General features: G+C 45.9%; 6 protein-coding genes across 8 annotated transcripts; 4 read left to right on the top strand and 2 right to left on the bottom strand.

Annotated features, from left to right (window-relative positions):
- Positions 1–3857: 3857 nt before the first annotated feature.
- On the bottom strand, positions 3858–5787 carry LOC128299200 (galactosylgalactosylxylosylprotein 3-beta-glucuronosyltransferase I). Its single transcript, XM_053035090.1, has 3 exons — positions 5133–5787; positions 4625–4985; positions 3858–4550 (listed from the first exon to the last, which is right to left on the bottom strand). The coding sequence occupies exons 1-3, from the start codon at positions 5378–5380 to the stop codon at positions 4176–4178; spliced, it is 984 nt and encodes a 327-aa protein (XP_052891050.1). The 5' UTR covers positions 5381–5787; the 3' UTR covers positions 3858–4175.
- A 62-nt stretch (positions 5788–5849) lies between these two features.
- On the bottom strand, positions 5850–20709 carry LOC128299195 (molybdenum cofactor synthesis protein cinnamon). Of its 2 annotated transcripts, none has more exons than XM_053035085.1 (5): positions 20579–20709; positions 7902–8032; positions 6720–7834; positions 6310–6649; positions 5850–6244 (listed from the first exon to the last, which is right to left on the bottom strand). In XM_053035085.1, exons 1-5 carry the CDS (start codon positions 20592–20594, stop codon positions 5999–6001), a joined length of 1848 nt encoding a protein of 615 aa, XP_052891045.1. In that variant the 5' UTR covers positions 20595–20709; the 3' UTR covers positions 5850–5998. The 2 variants fall into 2 exon arrangements, with proteins under 2 accessions (XP_052891045.1, XP_052891044.1); XM_053035084.1 differs by lacking the exon at positions 20579–20709 and adding an exon at positions 8193–8301.
- LOC128299197 (beta-1,3-glucan-binding protein-like) lies at positions 6063–10230 on the top strand. Of its 2 annotated transcripts, none has more exons than XM_053035088.1 (2): positions 6063–6074; positions 9963–10230. In XM_053035088.1, the coding sequence occupies exons 1-2, from the start codon at positions 6063–6065 to the stop codon at positions 10191–10193; spliced, it is 243 nt and encodes an 80-aa protein (XP_052891048.1). In that variant the 3' UTR covers positions 10194–10230. The 2 variants fall into 2 exon arrangements, with proteins under 2 accessions (XP_052891048.1, XP_052891047.1); XM_053035087.1 differs by lacking the exon at positions 6063–6074 and adding an exon at positions 8942–9168 and having other exon boundaries at positions 9237–10230.
- Positions 11385–12626, top strand: LOC128299198 (beta-1,3-glucan-binding protein-like). The gene is made up of 2 exons (XM_053035089.1): positions 11385–11606; positions 11670–12626. Exons 1-2 carry the CDS (start codon positions 11385–11387, stop codon positions 12624–12626), a joined length of 1179 nt encoding a protein of 392 aa, XP_052891049.1.
- On the top strand, positions 14169–19892 carry LOC128298688 (glutamate receptor ionotropic, kainate 2-like). Its single transcript, XM_053034459.1, has 9 exons — positions 14169–14313; positions 14958–15130; positions 15670–16695; positions 16754–16960; positions 17035–17396; positions 17452–17992; positions 18140–18289; positions 18894–19043; positions 19449–19892. Exons 1-9 carry the CDS (start codon positions 14169–14171, stop codon positions 19749–19751), a joined length of 3057 nt encoding a protein of 1018 aa, XP_052890419.1. The 3' UTR covers positions 19752–19892.
- LOC128299196 (beta-1,3-glucan-binding protein-like) lies at positions 20619–22082 on the top strand. The gene is made up of 3 exons (XM_053035086.1): positions 20619–20979; positions 21053–21207; positions 21290–22082. Exons 1-3 carry the CDS (start codon positions 20683–20685, stop codon positions 22080–22082), a joined length of 1245 nt encoding a protein of 414 aa, XP_052891046.1. The 5' UTR covers positions 20619–20682.
- The last annotated feature ends 9 nt before the right edge of the window (positions 22083–22091 follow it).

Below are 22091 nucleotides of genomic sequence, written 5' to 3'. Positions count from 1 at the left end.
TTTCGCCAATCGAAACCAAACAGTACTGGCGTGGAGTTGGAGTTCCGCAACGGTTGACGAAACTTTCCTGTCTGGATTGAGTACCCCCCGAAGTAGGGCGGAAAGGGCACTCCATACTCACACACACACATTGTGTTCCTTGCTGAAGAGCAGGGAAGATTCTCCGGAACTTGTTCCTGTTTCAAGCCTCATACACAACACAACAACCGGAATGGTAAGATACTGAAGATGTTTAGCGATGCCGGCTGTACACAGCAAAACTGTGCATGTTCTTCCATGCTTTTCAAATCTATCAACCTCAATTTTCGAGGGGTCGGTACACCAAAGCGCGCCGAATGTTGCCAGTGTTTTTCTTTTCCCGTTGAACAAAACATGCGGACAAACTACGCGAGCAGCTGAAGGGGGTAACGAGATTACGCTCGCTGTCGTTTTTGTTCGGGTAATGGAGAGGAAGTTTTATCCCTAATTGGATTTCTTATTCAATGTGCAGCCCACGCCACCTCCACCTCCCTTCTCGGCCGGAACCGGAAACTGCAGAAGTACAAAACAGTTCGCTCCCCCAGGTTCGAACCTGTCAGTGCGAATGGAAATGTGGTTTGTTGGTGCCGAGCAAAAGGCTAACAGCGAGTGTCATGTGGATACAGTGCGTCACAATTCGGATGCGAATGCCCTTTAAGTAGATTCCAGTATCCGTCTGGTGCTGGAATGTTGCCCGCTCTAAGAGGCAACCCGGCGTACCCGTCGGTAGCATCTTCGAACGCGATACCTATTACAGTATTCGCCTAGAGTAAGGAGCATTTTCGGTTGCCTTATTTCAATCCCTTTGATGAAGCCTAAGTGCATCGCGCTCCCTTAAACGACCTTCCGTGTGTGTGTGTGGTAGAGGTGAATGGGTTGGTGCAAAGTAAATAAAAGTTTCACATCCTCCAGTGGAGTTTTCCTCTTGTTTTTACTACAGAGCACTTTTTAAGAGGCTTTTATCACGGCGACTTGTCTTAACTTTACCTTTTTATGGTTGGACCAAATCTTTTCATCACCACCGGGCATAAAGAACGGAACCCGTATCGCATCAAAAAAACAACACACAGTTTAAACCCATCACCCACTACTACCGCTAGGGTTTTGTAACATTTTGATCCATTACACGACTTAAACGTTGGTAGGAGAGCTTCATGGAGGCCAGTACATTGTAGCGGAGATCAATCTTAGCAGTGAATCCTGTGGATTAGAACCGGGATGGACTTTCCAGTATTCAACTACAGCACACACCGCCGAGAGCGTTTGGCTGTGTGGAGTTTAGCTTTAGCTTCTGCTTTCATTAGTCCTTCGGAGGCTTTAGGCTTTCTGGTCACGTTCTCAGTGCTGCGACAACGCACTGCAACTCTAAACACTCCACTACCACTGGAAAGGAAAATCATCTTACAAGGGGCTCACTTCCTGACAAGTCCGCATCATGCTCTTTGGTTACTACACGAACCTAAAAAAAAATACAACACCCAGCGTACAAAAGAGCCAGATGGACTGCAGATGTATCTTCCCGCTGTTGGTTCGACCGAGAGACAGGAACGTACAGATCCTTGGTCCATTCTAGAGTAGGGGGAACAGTACGGTACTCGATGCGCTTCAAAGCTTGGGATGGAATAAATGAATATAAATGACATTTTTATTTCCATCCATCAGGTACCGATGGTTTGCTTGGAGAACATCGAGAGGAAAGCGAAAGGGAAGCGAAACCCATAAATCAGATTCATTCTCCACGTATTGTAACTTTTAATAGTTAAACGACATTAAAAAAACAAGTAAATCCTTCGACATTCAGAGTTCCCCCCCGGGTTCAAGTAAGAATGTCCTCAATCTAGACTTTTCCCGCATTCCACCACTGACCACCGGGTTAGCCGTTAGCCAGTGTTGTGTCGGGGAGTGAAGATTTTCTTTTGAGTCATTCGTAGATTATTAAAAATTCTACTATCATTGTCTCGTCGTTGTCATCCCGTAGGCTAGGTTTCGATTTTTAAAATGTTATTTTACACGCACCATCGAGCGTGAGGCGTGATTAGAAATTTCCTGCCCAATCACTGTCGAACGCCATTCTTCAAATACTTTCACAGCTTCCTTCGGGATTACTATCATCTCCCCCAGCAGGGGGTGGCAACATATATATCCGGTTAATGCGTATCGACCGATGAGTTATTCCACCCAAAAAGGGGAACTTCCGCAACAACACAATCCGGAAGAAATGTAATTAAGACAATGACTTTTTCACCCCACGCAGCCGCTGGTGACATGGTTGTGGTTCGTCACGTTCGTGATCATCGCCAAACTTTGGCGCCTGCTGCTACTGTTCAGATAATGAAATAATTTCGCCAACAGGGCAAAACTTTAGCGACAGCTTCGTAGCTGACCATTGAAATGAATTCGCCAAACAGCGGAAGATAGAAACCCAGAGAAGCATGACGCAGCTTGGTAGAATCCGTTTCATGTGGTATTGGCATTGGCCGGCGAAGAAGTGGTGACTGCGTGACTATTGCCCCATTTATTGGTCAGCTGGGATGTGACCAACACTTTCGGCAATATTGCCTGTTCATGTGGGCTGCCAGATGTGTCCCAAGCCGTGACTTCAGCTACAAGATGAAAAAGATACAATAATGTTTAGCGATGTTAGGGAAGCTTCGTGCCATGGTAGACTAAATCGCATTGCTTTACACTCGACTGACGAATTGCATTCTAAAAGGCGTTCAGGGTAATTATCAATGAACTGCTTGTTTTTTTACTGAATAAATCAGGTTTGTGTTCCATTAATCTTGTAAACAACTTACAAATTTAAAGGAATTGTAAAGGACATATGTTTCTTGGTCACCTACTGTAGGTAGTCATGAACTGGCTTACTCGTATCCCAGGCATTTTTCCCGGATGTAAAAACATCGCCACAGGAATTATATTAAAATAATCTATTACCGAGTCCTTAGCCGTCCGAGTACAACCGGAATAAGTGGACTGCAAGAGGCCCTTGATCTTCTAGTTCAACATTTTTCGTATCGTTATCAATCGACTGACCCCTTTAGACCTTAAAATTATGTTCCTAATGGGCCTGAGTTGGATTTAAGGCCCATTCGGAGGGTTGGAATTATTCGATGAAACGATTATCTCTAAATAGACTCAGTTTCCACATGTCCACGTCATACTTACTGATGACAGCGATTTTCTAAAAGTATTCAGCGATTCTCAAAAGAGAAGTCTACGGTAGAAACAAACCATATGCGTAATTGCTTGGGATGGCAGAGATCTCGTTTGAAACAACGAAAAATCAGTATAATTCGTCATTGTAACGGATGTTCGACAGTACTTTAAAAATATCGCTTTTCAAACATTCCATTACCAAATAATTGCAGATAATATAAGAAAAATGGATAATGGAAGCACAATGTGATCAGTTATGGAAGGATATGCAAGAAGATAATTATTGAATTAAAAACGAAACATGTACAATATTCGCATACATTTAACCGTAGCTATGGAAGGAACGGTAAGGGCATAATTAATAATTCATTTCCCGAACCAGCGGACATATTGAATAAACAGAAACGTCAATATGCAACCCGGGAAGCTTTGTGATTTAATTTAACGCATAATAACGCCTGGCTTTTTCGCTTGCATTAAAAAAATATTTTAATTTAACGTACTGCAACGGGGATTGGTTTTTTAAAGCAACATAAATATTCGTACTCATTTGTATGTTTGCAGTCAAATAGTTAATGAACATGCTTTAATATTCAATAAATATAACTATAGTGATATCAGACTTGTCATCATAGCGTGAATATGCTACACATGCTATTTAAGAAAAACTTATTATTCCTTATTATAAAATGTGGTGCTCCATTTGTGGTGCTTATTTCACTAGCATTCTATACAAGCTACCGATAATTTTCACTGTCCTCTGCGCCTTTGGCCAAACAGTATATCGTAATGCTTAAAATCTCAATGAATGATATAAATTAGATGATAATGGATCATGTGTAGCTGCGCTGCACCATCAAAACATGATAATTGTGGTCCACTGGTTTTGACATTCTTGCCATTAAAGACTAATATTTTCCTAACTTAGCATACCCGAGTACCATCACCGTTAGAGTTTGCCATTGGGCAATAAAATGCTTACCGTCTTACCGTGTGCCTCACACTTCCATACCGTCGTTCGACTTTTTGCCACCCTTTTGCAGCGTCTTTTCCGCGTCCAGCTTCGGAGTTTCGGTTCGTGTGTGCCACACAAGCACATCCTTGCACTGGTTGGCCAGCGGTTGCATGTCGTGAGCGATCGTTAGGTGGCGCAATATTTCACTCTCCTGATAGCCTCGTTCGACTTCGTAGCTAAACTGTGCTTGCGGATTGTCCAACAGTAGGTCGGAGCTAATGGCGAAGCCTGCCATATCGAGCGGGAACGGACGTTCCGGTTTCCAGGCACTGTTAAATCCCAGTACCAGTCCGTCTCTGTTTAGCACTGGCTTTTCCACCATCAAACCACCCACCAAACCAACGGGCCATACGCCAACCTGCAAAAAAAAATATATCAAACGAATGGAATAACTAATCGAGCAGGCAAAATAATTGACCATCTTTGCTATACCTTGCCCCTTTCAATTTTGAAAATTTCATCAAATAGTTCCGTGCTGTAAGTATTATCGTCATCCATAAAGTATACGATCGAATGCCTTTGCTCGGTGTCCCCATTTCCCATGGCATCGTGCTTCAAATGTTTCCGTATCCACTTTAACGCTTCATTGCGCTGCTCGACGCCACGCGGCTTTAGCCAGTTTGGATCTTTGCCTTGCAGCTTAAAATTTGTAGGTGTTTTGGCAAATAGTTGCACGCTTCGATCTTGGAGACCACTCCGCCTTATCACATTGGTGACCAGTGTCGACGTTTGTGATGCATCTTCCACTATAACCCAGAATATGTTTGGCACCAAGCGAATGACATGCGAGAGACTGAAACGAAACATACGAAAAATGTATTAGATTTTGTTAATCTCAAACCGATGTTCAGTTCGATATTACTGCAACATACATTCGTGCAGGAGGAGGTTAGAGATCGCAATGACACGTTTGTTCTTCCATTCCAAACAGACAACCTACCGTGTTAGTTCGGCCTTCTGCACCGGTCGAGAGTAGGTCGGTGTCACCGCATAGATCGTGGGACCATTTCGGTTAGGCAGAAAGGCATCGCGTCCTTGACCCAAGGCCCATGATTTATCGACACCGTTTGACCTTGACTCTTCACTTTCACAGTCCCGAGTTGAGCTTAGCGTGTAGACAAATAGGAACCCGATGACGAACGCACCGATAATCACGTGTTTAAGTCGGAACCGAATTTCTTGATTCATGATTACTGATATGTATACGATACAACCTTGCTAGGTACGATGCTGCTAACAAACTACACTATACAATGCCAGAATGATTCCCTTTTGTGAATGGATACTGCCGGCGAAGATTATCCATCCGAAGTAGCTGCCACGCGTTAATAGGAACTAATCATTTTTCCATTCACAAAGCACATTAAAAGTTCGCATTCGAATGGGATAGCGCAGCCCAAACGGAAACCGGCCGATTATTGTTCATTTTAACCAAATTAGGACCGCCACACGTAATGAAATTGGCCTTCGTGTGGTTGTTTGTTTACGTTTACCATGACGTACTGGGCGAACGGGCCATCACTACACGTGTGTCGGAACTTTACGCGAAACTGTCAAACGCAAACGTCAACCGTGTCGGAGCTTTTCCCGTTGCCCTTTGTTTAAATTTTGCGCCTTTCGGTATTGAATCAGGAATTGATTTCATTCTTTTTGTGAATGCTTCAACAAAACAATTTTTAGTTTATATTCCTTAATTACACAGGATAATTGTTTCTCCATCGAAACATGTTGCTTGTGGTGTAGCAACTAAATGCGCTTTGTGGGATAATTGTTAGAAGTACTATAGATCGAAATGAACCGTTTTCTCTACTCATATCGAGAGATGAAATCAGATCGAAGAACGAGCGCTTTTAGCTGCGTTCCTGCCGTGATGTACGGTTTGGTTTCCGTTCTGGCCGGAAGTTCGAGAAGCACATCAGCATCAACAGTGCTTTTTAGCCTGCTGCTAATTTGGCCACCAGTGATACTTGCTAGCAGTTTACCATTCCGTGATACTATCGATGCTCGGGCATACTCAGGTCTTGGATCCAGCGCATATTTGGTATCCATAAGCTACGGAAGAGTAATAAAAGTTTTCAACATTAAAAACAAATTATAGCTTCAAAACAATAACGTACCTCCACCGTAATAATGGGCAGGCTTGATTTCGCCACGTTCGGTGCGGTCTCATTTATCGCAGCAAGATACAGTCGCAATGCTGGCAATGCAAACAAATGGAACGTCACGAATGCGGAAACGGGATTTCCTGGAAGGCCAAAAAATTTAGTCATTTTGCTGCTGGCGTACGTGCTCGGTTTGCCCGGTTTCATATTGACGCGACCAAATATAAGCTCATAGTTAAGCTCTTTTAGCACCGGTTTGACGAAATCTTTGTCTCCCATCGACACGCCACCGGTGCATATGATGATGTGTACCGCACCGGTAAGTGATTCAATTTCCGTTTTCAGCGATTTGAAGCTAAAAGAAGACATGATGTGAAAATTAGTAAGGATAAACTACCTATTCTATAGTCATTCCAATAACTTACTCATCTTTCACGACACGTTGCTGAATTTCACACTGATCTTCGTTGAAACCGCATTGACGTACGAGCGCCACCAGCATGGTGGTGTTGGAATCATAAATTTTTCCTTCCAACGAGCTTGCATTGGCCGCGGTACCTGCATCGTACGGGTGCAGGAGTTCATCCCCAGTCGATAGGATGGCCACCTTGATCTTCGCCACCGACACGCGCTCCCCCATTGCGGCTAGCAGTGCTCGCTGACATGCATCGATCGGGAATCGATATTGGAATACTTCTTCCGACATTCGTAGATCACTGCCGATCGAGCGAATGTCGAGCGACGCTGTCGGTTCGACCAGAATGTCGACGATTTTTTCATAATCATGATCCCGCGAGACAAGCTTGGTTTCTTCAATCTGTATGACGGCATCGGCATGCAATGGTACCGGTGCCCCGGTATTGATTTTAAAGCATTCGTCAATGGAGAAATTGGTCTGTACGATCGCATCGCCTGCCGATACATAGCCGATCACCTTCTTCGTACCCTTACCACCGATTGACTTTAAAGCATAGCCATCTTTGATGGATGCTCGAAATGGTGGAATATTTACACGGCTCAGTTGCTTTCGTGTCGTCTGCACAATCGGTATGGAAGCGACAATTTGCTTCATCGCATCGTCTACATTTATCATTGGGAAGGGTGAATTACGATCATCACCACCCTTTCCGGTTGCATGTGGACACACGTGTGGCACTTCCTCCGTACACTGTACATCACTTTCCGCTTGCACTTTATGGTGCGTTTCGCGAACTCGTTCTATTTCGCCTTCGTTTAGCAAATTCAACACGTGCGGTAAAACGTCCACAATCGCTTGAAAACATTCACCCACCGCCTTTTTGCTACCCGGGAAGTTAACGACCAGCGTTTTGTTCCGTACACCACAGACAGCCCTTGACAGCACGCCAAACTTTGTTTTCTGTATGCTGCACAGAGTCATGGCCAATGTGAGCTGTGGTGCTTCCTTCGTGATGATGGCACGTGTCGCCTCCGGTGTAACATCGCGAGGAGCAAATCCGGTACCACCGGTAGTAAAAACGGCGCGCACCTTGAGCACATCGCAAGCATAAGTAAGCGATTGCTAAAAAGGGAAGAGAAAAGAATAGAAACATTACATATTATCCAAAGTTAAGAACCTTTTGCCATACCTTTATCAATTGCTCATCATCCGCAATCAACAGGTAGTTGACGGTGTCGGTTTTGAATGACTGCTTAATCAACTCCACCAGATGAGGACCGCTAGTGTCGGCAGCTTTTCCAGCAGCACAAGAATCGCTAACTATAAAACAAATTATGTTATTGCGTAATTCGTCTCGACATCATTGAAATCATTATCAAATGTGGGCCGACACAGATTGGCGTCTTATCAATGGGTACAACATTTGTACAGCGACTGTTGGGTTTGAGGATGATAAAAAAGCGTCAAACTGCACTCTTACCAGTTATCACCGAATACATTTTACAAAACGAATAGCCCCGAGTGTAGTAATTAACCGCACAGAACAGATACACATCCAGCAATGATCACCAGCATGCACACTCGTTCGTTCCTTTGAATGCTGCCGGGTTGTTATTGTTGTGAAATTATTGGGCTGGGCAAGCACTGTCATTTGTCAGTGTTTCGGTTTATAAGGCCCCACTGAATACTCGGTAATCAAGTTCGAAATGCGCGCGAAATCAATTGATCGATTTATCACGTGGATTGAGTGCTATTTATGAAACGTCTTCTAATGAACAGGATTAAATGTGAATCAAGTATAAAATTGCTCTCTTATTTTAGTTTCTTTCTGATAGATTATACAGCTGGATAAAACGAAACTCTCTTGAGACAGCGATAAACCTCCTCTTTCCGCTACACGTGGTGGTTAATCACATGCAAAAGAAGGCTATGAAGTAGCTCCGAATTGCAAGACATCATTCTACGAAAAACCGTATTGATTAAATAGGCAAATATACCTCCAATATCTGTTTGTTATTGAATAAACACCAGATAGCTGAAAATGATGTACCTGGGACACTCCCGGTGGTTCTCACAGACTTATCAAACACCACAGTGTCAATATCAAGAAAAGATCAATAAAACGCATTTATGGAGCTATCATTGGCGTATAAATTCCATTCGTTTGTGAGGAAAGACGGAACTCAGTATAAAGTCGTGAACGAAGACAGATATCGTTACGTGAGTTTTTAAAAGATATCGTTGGAAACATGAAGTTGTGTTGCGCTGTGTTTAGTATTTTGTTAGCCGTGGCATTGGGGAACCCGGACCCACAATGCGCAATTTCTGTTACAACTGCTAGTGGTACGGGAGTCAAACCCGGACCATACTGTTCGTGGGATCTTATTTTCGAAGACAATTTTAATTTCCTTGACTTTGAAACATGGGAGCATGAGAACACTCTTAGTGGCGGAGGTGTAAGTACGCTCGCTTCTTGAAATTATCTGCGCACGTTAACTGTCTGAGCTTTGTGCTTCATTTGTAGAACTGGGAGTTTCAGTGGTATCAAAATAACCGGTCCAACTCTTACTGTGAAAATGGTATCTTCTACATCCGTCCGACGTTACTTGCGGACGATATGGGCGAGGCGTTCTTGAGCAGCGGAACCTTGAACATTCACGGTGGAGAACCGGCCGATCAGTGCACAAATCCCACGAACTGGGGATGTGAGCGTAGCGGATCTCCGACGAATTTGATCAACCCTATCAAGAGTGCTCGTGTCCGCACGGTGAACTCTTTCAACTTCAAGTACGGAACGATGGAGGTTCGTGCTCGTATGCCCACCGGAGATTGGCTCTGGCCGGCTGTTTGGTTGTTGCCAAAGCGTCAGGTCTATGGAACGTGGCCTGCCTCGGGTGAGATCGATCTGTTGGAGTCTCGCGGTAACTTGGACTATCGAGGCGCTGATGGAGTTCATATCGGTGCGGAGCAATTCGGATCTACGCTTCACTTCGGACCGAGTCCCACCCTTAACGGATGGGATACGACTGTTGCACACAAAAACTCTCCAACAGGACAGGGCTGGAACACAGGGTTCCACAACTATCAGCTCACTTGGTCGCCCGATTTTATCCGTTTCTCGGTCGACAACCAAGTCGTCAGACAGATTGATGCCGGTACCGGTTTCTGGAGCCGTGGAAACTTTGGCAACATTGCACCGGGAACAGAGAACCCTTGGATTCACGGAACACGAATGGCTCCGTTCGATCAGGAGTTCTACATTATCATGAACTTGGCTGTCGGTGGTACGAACGGATACTTCCCAGACGTTCCGCCAGCGACCAATGGCAACAGTGGTAAGCCTTGGTCAAACACATCACCGACTGCTGCCCGTGATTTCTGGAATGCACGCAGCTCTTGGCTGCCGACGTGGCGTATGACCGACAACCGAGGCAAGCAGTCTTCTCTGCAAATTGATCATGTGCGCGTTTGGGCGTTATGATTATTCAAACAGTAAAATTTGTTCCTCCAAAACTGTACCCCATTAATGTGTAAAGGTTTTCCGTTTTAAATTCAAACCGTATTGAAAGAATTTTAGTTCCAATAATTCAGGTGCAAGCTCAGGATTGCATACGCTATTAACCCGATCAGTTACTGACCTCATGCACACACAGCAAACGATGCCAAAAGTCCTCCGTTAATTTCAAATAATCTCTCCAATCGTCCCCGCCAATCCTTTGATAAGAACGAATGCATTGTCCAATATTTGGCATATTGATGGTGGACGCGGTACGACGTTCGGGGCCACACGCGTTTATACTACGGGAATATATCGGGTACCCATCGACGGCCACCTTTCGAGATAAGGTACGATAACCCACTGCTCGTTGTGAAATCGAAGAAAGGCACATTATCTCAAGACCCACACCGAAAAACGCTGTGTCCGCAGTTCGATAGAGTTTGCAAGAGAAAATGAAGCGGTGCGAATCGGTTTATAGCAGTCTGGATGATAAGCTTGCGGTGGATCTAAAAAAATCCATCTATGCTAAAGCTCTATTGTTGTCATTTTGTACAACGACACCGTTTTGACCGCACTTTATCGCCCAAATTGTGCAACTGCGGTTGGGCTGTATTAATATCGTACGATTATTGAAAAGGGTGATAGATGTTGGATTTCAATTGGTAAAATTACATAAATTACTGCCAATGGTGCATTGGACATTCATCATAAACTCGGCTAAGCGATGTTTTTTCTCCACTGAAGTCTCCACTTGTATTCTCATAGTCTCATGATTTACCATAAATATATAAAAGTGCCCGTACAAAAATGTGGGGCCTGATCGAACTTATCACATCGTAACGCTTTGCAATCCCTTTCAAGCTCTTAATGAATCATGGATTGAACTAGAACACTCCAGCGAACCCAAAAACCACAACACGTTTGGTCTCCGATAAGCAACACACGGTCAATCATCACAAATCTTTGCTTGGGGTAAGCTTCCAAACGACCTCGGCATGCGATGGGCAATAAACAGTCAAAGTTCGCACGATAAGATCGATTCGCCGTGTGACGATCGTTATCGTGAACATTCGCTAGGATTAGCGTAAGTCTTGCGGCGTCTATAAAACTGTCCCACGCTGAGGTTTCACATGTTATTCAGTCTTTGAGGTGAGGCTCGATATTGGTACCGCCATGCAGGGTGTTAGCATTCCGTTCGTTGGCTTGCTGTTGGTCGGACTTGCCGCAGTGTCGTTGGGTGAACCAAGCCCAAAGTGTACGGTGTCCGTTACAACCGCTAGTGGTAGTAGGGCTCGCGCTGGACCGTACTGTGCGGGGGAACTTATCTTCGAGGATAACTTCAATACGCTAGACTTTGAAACATGGCAGCATGAAAATACTCTCAGCGGTGGAGGCGTAAGTAGCGGTTCAATGTAACTTGTGTACGTTGTAACATGTGCCGTATTGTCTTTTCCATAGAATTGGGAGTTTCAGTGGTATATGAACCATCGATCGAACTCTTACTGTGAAAATGGTATCTTCTACATCCGTCCGACACTTCTTGCGGATGATACGGGCGAGGCGTTCTTGAGCAGCGGAACCTTGAACATTCACGGTGGAGAACCGGCCGATCAGTGCACAAATCCCACGAACTGGGGATGTGAGCGTAGCGGATCTCCGACGAATTTGATCAACCCTATCAAGAGTGCTCGTGTCCGCACGGTGAACTCTTTCAACTTCAAGTACGGAACGATGGAGGTTCGTGCTCGTATGCCCACCGGAGATTGGCTTTGGCCCGCTGTTTGGTTGTTGCCGAAGCGTCAGGTCTATGGAACGTGGCCTGCCTCGGGTGAGATCGATCTGTTGGAGTCGCGCGGTAACTTGGACTATCGAGGCGCTGATGGAGTTCATATCGGTGTGGAGCAATTCGGATCTACGCTTCACTTCGGACCGAGTCCCACCCTTAACGGATGGGATACGACCGTGGCATACAAAAACTCTCCAGCAGGACAGGGCTGGAACACAGGGTTCCATAACTATCAGCTCACTTGGACGCCCGATTATATCCGTTTCTCGGTTGATAACCAAGTCGTCAGACAGATCGATGCCGGTACCGGATTCTGGAGCCGTGGAAACTTTGGCAACATTGCACCAGGAACAGAGAACCCTTGGATTCACGGAACACGAATGGCTCCGTTCGATCAGGAGTTCTACATTATCATGAACTTGGCTGTCGGTGGTACGAACGGATACTTCCCAGACGTTCCGCCAGCGTCCAATGGTAACCGTGGTAAACCGTGGTCAAACACGTCTCCGACTGCTGCCCGTGACTTCTGGAATGCACGCAGCTCTTGGCTGCCGACGTGGCGTATGACCGACAACCGGGGCAAGGATTCGTCGCTGCAGATTGATTACGTGCGCGTTTGGGCTCTGTAATCTGGGGTTTTCTATTGCATTTAGCATGAAACTTGGATGGTAAGACTTTAATAATATTGACTAATAAAGAAGTAAAGCAATGATATAAAACCTGTGCTATTCATCCATTTCATCTATTCATTTAAATAACACTTGCAGAATTAGACATCTAGCTAAGCCAGACTATCAAAAATTTGTTCTACGTACATACGATGACTCTTTCTGACATCATAACCAATTGACCAATAAGATGAGCTACAGCTGCATCTCCACACCACTGACATTCTGCTGCCATAGATTTGTTCTAATTTACTAACATTAGACCAACATCCAATATTGTGTGCTAGGTGACCCTGTATCTTCAACCACCACCCTTCAACGGTGTTTGCCTTCACCTTTAAACGCCAGCCAGTGGTGGAATGAACTACTTACATCCCTGGCAAGGAAAGGAGCCATGAGGATAAGGAAGCAAGTCCCCGTTGTGGATTAGAAAGACGAAAAGAGCGTGTCGTTAAAAATACATCACCCATTCGCGACCGTGTGTGTGAGCAGCGTTGGGAAGCGAAGAAAATGATGAAAATAAAACACGGAAAAATATAAACAGCCGGTAGGAAAAATCGCTGTTTGCCCAGAGCGATGTACTGTGTGCGTGAAACACTAGCTCAAATGTAGACTAATTCATACACAGTGGGTACGATGTTTTGGCAAACTGTTACTATACAATTATTAGTTTTAATATCTTACAAATATTGTTTTTGGTTAACAATCGTACGAGCAATACGACCGATCTCTTGTTCAAAAATAATTAAACCAATAAAATGCAATACATTCATGGCAGCAATTATCCCCAACATTAAAACTTTCTTAACTTTTAGAATACTTCCATGGGTACTATCAAAAATTTTGCAATAATTCTATACAAATTCACATCTTTGCACAAATTGGACAACATTTTTCCCATGGTGTCGCATGGCGCATTGTGTGTGGTGCGTGGTGGAGCTCATTCGTAGTGCAACGAATACTCGCTTCATACGAACACATGCCGTTCTTCGCTACGGATGTACTATTCGCGTCGGTAGAACGCGTGGAGACAACTGACAGTGAAGGACAGGTGCAGAAGAGTTCCGCTTGATCTTCGCAAAACATCTGGGCCCAGGATGGAATTCAATTTCTCATGCGAACTGTGACTCCCGGGACACATCATTGCACGTGCACGAATAGTGAAATGTGATGTGAAGTTTTTAGAGGTGAAAAATCTCCTCCGGTAAAGTTACTGGCACGTTTCTGTACGTCGCCAACAACAATTGGAACAGCGAGTGATTGTGTTGGTAGTGATCGTTTTTTTGTGTCTTCATCCCATTCGATAGCAAAGTGTTAGCAAGCAAATAGCTGTGAAAAATATTAAATGTGTATGATCCAGTGCAGTCAACGCATCAACTGCCACCACGAACGGTATTACATAACCAATCGAAGATCTGTCGCGTGGAAAACAAATTTGTGATCAAAAATATAATCCTGTGGGCAAACGAATATTGGTGATCTTCAATCAACTCCCTCGTTGGGATGGTGTTCTTTGGTGCATTTGGTTGGAAAACTATGCCTACTGTGTTTTCTCCCCGTGCGGTTGGTTGGTTGTTCCTGTTACTTTGCATCCCGGTGGAATCGTATAATGGTGATCTCGATGAAACAGTGGAGCATATTAAGATCGGTATGTTCGCGAGTAGTGCAAGAAAACGTATTCTCTGTGTAGCGCACGTTCTTCGGCCATTAATGAAGTAAGGGTGAAATGAATTTCGTCTAAATATCGCTAGCAGAGCACTAGACATGCAAAACATCGTGCTCGATCGTGCGTTCATTTTTCTACGGGAGACGGAGAGTCGCACAAACGTACCGACCTACATTCCGCCCCAAAAATAGGTGAAATATCGTGTGATGACGCTTTGCTCGCTCTGAGAGCGGACGGACATTCGTTCGTTCATAAATCATTAATGCCGGGATCAAAAAGAAAACTCAAAGTGTCGGAAATGTTTTCAGTGCAAATATTCCGACGGGTTGCCTGTAGTACAAGAATCATCGTAAAAATATTGTTGATTCTATTCTTCAAAGTAAACCCATACGTGAAATATGACCCTTATGGATTAAATATATTTAAACAATTTGAAGGCAGATTTCATTCAAATTTCCACGAAATTTTCCTCACTTTGAGTTACTTTAAGGAGATTTAGCTAAGCTACAAGTTCTACGCATGTAAAGCAACTGAACGGATCAAAGATACATTTACATAAAGATCTCTTTTATTAGAAAAAAGATCGTGAAAAATAACCCTTCTAACATCGAACAACATTCCTGCAGGAGGCCTCTTTGATGGTGCCACGGAAGATGCTGAACTCGCATTCCAGTATGCCGTAGAAGCGGTCAACAATGAGAAGCTATCGTACTCAAACTACCAACTGGAGGCACAAGCCGTACAGGTTAAGTATGGCGATCAGTTCGATGTGTCCAAGAAGCTGTGCCGTTTGTTGAAGGTAAGAACACATTGATCGAACTTCAAAAGACAGATCGTTTGTTTACGAAAGGGTAGAACCAAGCGCCGGTAGTTAATCAATATTTGAAAGTGATCGATGATTGACCATCTGTGTGATGATCTAATGCCAATCGAATGTAAACCATCCGACGGACCGAAGTAACCGTAGAGCGAGAAAAGCAGACCCGTGTAACATAAACAACGATCGACGGCGGGGTCCGTTTGTTGTGTTTTGGTCTAGACAATCAAATAAATCCTTGGTGATTGGCCGAAAGGCTTCATTCCAAATGGACGCTTCAATTTGCACATCATTCATGATCGTAAAACGCGGAAGCTCTTGTGTGAGCTCCTTGTGTTTGATTTAATGTTCTTCACCACCCGTTCCAACTCTTAAACTGGATCGTTAATCGGGGTGTCCGTTCAAGAGCTCAATTACCTCAATTGCTAAGACTTATTACTAACAGAAAATTCAAGTTTGACAAGAAGTCTCATCATGAACTAACGTCGCGCTAATCGTTCTTGCTTCATTTTCGTTTTCAGACTGGAGTGGCAGGAATCTTTGGACCGTCCTCTCCCAAATCTGCCCTGCACGTCCAGAGTGTGTGCGACGAGAAGGAGATGCCCCACATCGAGACACGATGGGACGCGTACACCAAACTTCCGACGCTCAACTTGCATCCACATCCCCACATAATGGGGCGCGTATTCCTGGACCTGATCGTGGCGTTCGAGTGGAAAGATTTCACCATTCTGTACGAATCCGGCCCGTGGTTGCCCGGGATCGCCGATCTGCTGAAAATGTACGACCCGAAAGGTTACACGGTGACGGTACGGCAGCTAGATCTACGGCTGAACGGAAACTACCGTGCAGTGCTGCGACGTGTCAAGCTGTCGGACGATAAGCGCATCATTCTGGCGTGTTCGATCGACTCCATGCCGGAGGTGCTGAAGCAGGCCCAGCAGGTGGGTTTGCTGACGGATCACCATCAGATCATTATAACTTCGCTCGATCTGCACACGATCGATCTCGAGCCGTACCAGTACAGTGGTACGAACATCACCGGCGTTCGATTGATCGATCCCGAGGAGGACAAGATCAAACAGGTGGCGGAGTTTCTGAATACATCGCAAATCGCCAAAACGCTCGAACTGCACGACGGACTAAATCCGGCAAAAATGCGCGTAGAGACGGCCCTGATGTACGATGCGGTGCTGTTATTTGCGGAGGCTCTGAAGCATCTGATTGGCAGCGAACCACCGCGTTTGCTCGAACCGATCGCGCTCAAATGTGACGAGCCTACCACGTGGAAGAATGGATACAGTGTCATTAACTACATGAAGAGTTCCACTATACACGGGCTAACGCGGAGCATCAAGTTCGACCATCAGGGCCATCGGTCCGATTTTCTGCTAGACATTATCGAGCTCGGACCGGCGGGACTGGAGAAGGTTGGTGTGTGGAATTCTACCGAAGGACTCAACTTCACCCGGAAGAAGGAACAAACGTCACATGCGCTCGACGACGGTACACTGCAGAATCGGACCTTTCTAGTACTGACGGCCATTGTAAGTTGAGCCTGAGTGTTGAATGATGAATAGTGCATTAAGTAGATCATGCTTTCAGTCACCACCGTACGGTATGCTGAAGGATTCGCCGGTGAAACTCACCGGCAATGAGCGCTTTGAAGGATTCGGCATCGATCTCATCCATGAGCTTTCGCTTATGCTCGGGTTTAATTACACCTTCATACTGCAGGAGGATGGTGTGTACGGTTCGCTCAACCGCGACACAAAGAAGTGGAACGGCATGGTGCAGGAGCTGCTCGATTGGGTAAATATCTCGATTCCAGCCGTAGCAACATGCGATACAGTTTGGTGTGATACAATCGGTGTCTTTTTTTGCAGCGTGCTGATCTCGCCATCACCGATCTGACGATCACATCCGATCGGGAAAGTGCGGTCGATTTCACCATGCCCTTCATGAACCTTGGCATCTCGATTCTGTTTCGTAAACCGACCAAAGAACCACCGTCCTTGTTCTCCTTCATGTCCCCGTTCTCGAAGCAGGTGTGGCTGTACCTGGGCGGTGCCTACATGATGGTATCCATGTCGCTGTTCGTGCTCGGACGTATCTCGCCCAAGGAATGGGACAATCCATACCCGTGCATTGAAGAACCCGAAGAGCTGGAGAATCAGTTTAGCTTCAGTAACTCGATGTGGTTCACGATCGGTGCACTGTTGCAACAGGGTTCCGAAATTGCTCCCAAGTAAGTGGATGGACGGTTAAACAGGCAGCACTGTTAAAGAAATTCTATCTTTCAGAGCCCCTGCTACACGTGCCGTCGCCTCCATCTGGTGGTTCTTTACGCTGATCATGGTTTCGTCGTACACCGCCAATTTGGCCGCTTTCCTGACGATCGAGCAGGTCGTCTCCCCGATTAACAATGCGGAGGATCTCGCAGCAGCCGGCGGTGCGGTGAAGTACGGTGCGAAGCGTGACGGCAGCACGATCAGCTTCTTCAAGGATGCAGAGTATGGGACGTACGCAAAGATGTACCAGTTCATGATGGCCAACCAGGATCTGCTAACCTCGTCCAACCCGGAGGGACTGCAGCGTGTCAAGACGGAAAACTATGCCTTCCTGATGGAGTCCACCTCGATCGAGTACATCGTGGAGCGGGAGTGTGACGTCACGCAGATCGGTGGTTTGCTCGACGATAAGGGGTATGGGATTGCGATGCGCAAGAATTCGCCGTACCGTAGTGCACTCAGCGAAGCGGTACTGCGGCTACAGGAACAGGGTGTGCTGACCTCACTGAAGCGTAAATGGTGGAAGGAGAAGCGAGGTGGTGGTGCCTGTTCGGTAAGTAACTCCAGTTCGTTTCGCATTCCTTTAGTCTTTCTCCAGCTAGAAACTATTCAACGGTGTTGGGGGATTAGGCGGTAGTGGTATGTTTCCTTAAGTGTTATCACCTTAAATTCTTCTTGGTATGATCGTGTCCTGCCTCAGAATACGATGGAGGAGGGCGGTGCACTCGCACTCGAGCTGGCAAACGTTGGTGGTGTTTTTGTGCTGCTGATCGTCGGCTGTGTCGCGGCACTGTTTGTCAGCTTCTGCGAGATGTTCTGTGATGTGCACCGTCGTACACGCGAATTAAAGGTGGGTTCTGGGCGCGTGGTCCCAATCCCAGTTCGCTTTGAACTTGTTTTCTTTTCTCCAATAATTGTCGGCTTTCTCAACAGCTCGAACGACCTTTGCCAAAGTCCGTACCACCAGCAATGTTTCTGTTTCCCCTTATTATTCCCTGGCACACTTTGGTATTTTTTCAACCCGCCAGCTTTTCCGTTGGTTCCAAGAGAACAAACACAAGTAATTATTATAACGCAAGTAGTATTACTAGCTCTAGCAGTAGTTGTAGCGATACAAGTAGAAATAGTAGTAGCATTAGTGTAAGATCTTCTTTAACTGACCACTTTAGCGGCTGGACCAAACCCTGCCTATGGCCCGTACAGGAATGCCTCCCATATCAACCGAGTTGAAGAACGTTTGGGACTTGTACAGTCCATTCTTGAAATCTGCTGGATTGTATTTTCCCCTCAACATCTCCACAATCGCTGAACCCTTTTTGTTGCATTTCGCCCAACACGGTCGCATTCACGCCCATCCACGGCCATTCTAAACTTCTATCTTTACTACATCCTTTTTAAAAAAAATGCTTGTTGTGGACCCCTTTTCCTTCCCTCAAAACCCCGGTTTTCCGCAGCAAAGCACTAGTGACGACGGTGCCGAGGAGCTTGACATGGACAATGTCGGTGGCGTGTTTTTCGTCCTCTTTGTCGGTTGCTCATTCGCCAGCTTGTTTGGCTGCTGCGAGCTATTCTTCGTCATTGCACACCGAGCTAGGCGGCACAAGGTAACTACTACCACTACTACTACTACATCCTGTTTGTGATTCCCTAATCGCATGGCAATCCGTGTAGCTCCGGCGCGTACTAACCAATTTGCGATTGTTTGGCTTCTTGAATATATTGCACATGAGTCATTTGGGTTGCTTATGACTCGAACTTTTACTGGTAAGCTGAATAATTGCCCAAATTTTAGTTTAATGTTTGACACACCGATAGCAATACTAACTAACAAAAGCTTTCGACTTTTTCCGCTAGATGTATCGACGTCTTCATAAAGAAGCTTATCGTACACATGTTGTATCTACGATGTGTTTAATGCTTACGTCCAACCTATTCGAAGCTATTCATTTCTTGTTTGTCCTTTCCACATCCTCCCTTAATTTACGTACATTGCCGCGTACATATCTTAGGTACCGTTCCGTGAGGAACTAATGGCGGAACTGCGCTTTGTTGCCAAATGTCACGGCAACACAAAACCGGTAAGACATCGTAAGAGCTCCTCCGCTTCTGTACAGAATTCGCTCGAATCGGCCATGGAATCGGCAGGTCAGTCGGCCACCTCCAGCAAACAGGACCTGTCGGGTAGTCCAACCGGTGGCGGTGCGGGAATAGCCGAAGCGCGGGACACCGAATCGGAGAACCGGCAGCGTAAACAAAATGGTGGAAAATCGACGCTAAATGGAAGCACTCGGAAGCTAAAATCGGATGATTAACGCTTACGAACACCCTCATCGATTACCCGTTGATGTGTGCCACGGTTGTTGTTAAACGAAAAGTATTGTTAACGCCTTGTCTACACAAGAGCAAGGACGTTGCAGAATCTCTTGTTGCGTAATAAAGTTGACCGAAAATAATTAATCTTGTCGAATTCTATTCAACACGTTAAGTATCCGAAACGAGTGAAAATCCTTTGAAAACACAACTCGAACCCTAAACCTGCGAAGACACGCGACCATTCGTGGCAACCTCCATCGCGTAAGTTCGCGAAACGATTATGAGATGGTTAAGATAGGCGCTAAAGATAACACGATGTTTTCACAGCACGTGGAACCGATTGCGCCATCACACAAACCCATTTCACCGCATTGTTGTCCAGCGTTTGTTGAATGGGACCGCGAAACGCCGTGGGAAGAAAGCTAACTTTAAAGCCAATCGCGATCAATGATCGATCATCACACGTTGTAATCGTATGAGATAGATAATGTATGCGTACCGAACACGATGAGGATAAGTGTCGGATTAAGTGTACAGCCCGAATGTGCTACCAGGTTGCTAGATGTTACTCTAGTGCTTTTCTACCGCGTGTAGATGTACCAAAAACTTATCACCTGCACAAACCCCGATAAGATAGAGTTTATTGGGAATCGAATTGCTCGTTGAGTATTTGGTATCACTATCACCCGAAGGACAAACATATCTACATACATCGTATGTAGACGGTACGGCATTATGAACCTACGGGAGGTCGGTTACAGATCTCTCAGTAGGAATAACAACCACCCATAAAATAACCACCACCATATAAAGGCGAAACACTTACCGGTGAGCGTTTTCATTCGTCAGTGAGCTGTTCTGGTTGACAGTTAAGGCCCACAATTTGTGCAGTTAATTATTGGATAGGGCGGAAACAATCGTTCCAACAGGATGAGATCGTTTTTCGGCCGAAGAACGATACCACTGTTGGTCATCATAGTGGGACTGTCGGCGGCACTGATTGCCGTTTGCATCGATGCGTACGCTGGTGATTCGGATGATGACGATCGTCCAAAGCAACCCGATGATAAGACACCGCTGGAATGCGACCAGGCGTCAGTCACTACAGCGAGCGGTTCGTTCGTGAAGCAAAGTGCCTTCTGTTCGGGAGATCTGATCTTTGAGGATAACTTCGAGCGGTTGGATTTGGAAAGGTGGCAACATGAGCACACGCTCAGTGGAGGTGGTGTAAGTATAATGCTGTGCAACGCTTTATGCTGGTGCCTTCTCTCTTACGATTCGTACTGTTCCGCTCCGCTAGAACTGGGAGTTCCAGTACTACCTAAACAGTCGACGCAATTCCTACGTGAAGGATGGTATTTTCTTCATCCGTCCAACGCTGCTAGAAGACGAGGCAGGCGAAGGGTTTCTTTCGAGTGGAACTTTGAACATTAACGGAGGTACTCCGTACGATTTGTAAGTAAAGTAGGATGCAACTCAATGGCACATTATGGTGTGTAACTTTACTGCACTCGTTGTCATTATTTCGTCCCAATAGTTGCACAAATCCATCAGACTACGGCTGTGAGCGACAGGGCAGTGCAACGAATTACCTGAACCCGATCAAGAGCGCCCGTATCCGGACGATCCACTCGTTCAACTTCCGGTACGGAAAGGTGGAAATCCGTGCGAAGCTACCGACCGGTGACTGGCTGTGGCCGGCTCTTTGGCTGATGCCGAAGCTGAATCAGTACGGTACGTGGCCCGCTTCGGGTGAAATCGACCTGATGGAAAGCCGTGGCAATATCGACTATAGCGTTAACGGCAATCAGTTGGGCGTGGAACACGTCGGTACCACCTTACACTTTGGTCCGCATCCGGGGCTGAACGGGTACGAAATGGCAACCGCCGCCAAGTACTCACCGTCCGGGCAGGGTTTCAATAAGGATTTCCATCGCTACCAGCTGGAGTGGACGCCAGACTTTATGCGATTCTCGGTAGACGACGAGCAGGTGATGCAGGTGAATGGTAACTTTTGGGAGCTAGGTGATTTCAACACACGGGATCCCAATGCGCACAATCCGTGGGTTACCGGTGGTAAGATGGCACCGTTCGATCAGGAGTTCTACATCATCATGAACCTAGCAGTTGGCGGAACGAACGGGTTCTTCCCCGATACACCACCGGCAGTCAACGCTAATGGTAACAAACCATGGGTGAATCCATCTTCTACCGCCTTCCGTGATTTCTGGTTGGGCCGAACGGACTGGCTGCCAACGTGGAAGCTGAATGAGAACGAGAGTGTCGAAGCATCGCTGCAGGTGGATTATGTGCGTGTCTGGGCATTGTAACCATTTTAA

This window comes from Anopheles moucheti, chromosome 2 (genome assembly GCF_943734755.1).
Source record: "Anopheles moucheti chromosome 2, idAnoMoucSN_F20_07, whole genome shotgun sequence".
In the NCBI taxonomy this organism is placed as follows: domain Eukaryota; kingdom Metazoa; phylum Arthropoda; class Insecta; order Diptera; family Culicidae; genus Anopheles; species Anopheles moucheti.
The sequence above is the reverse complement of the archived record's forward strand: the minus strand, read 5'-3'. Positions and strand labels throughout refer to the sequence as shown.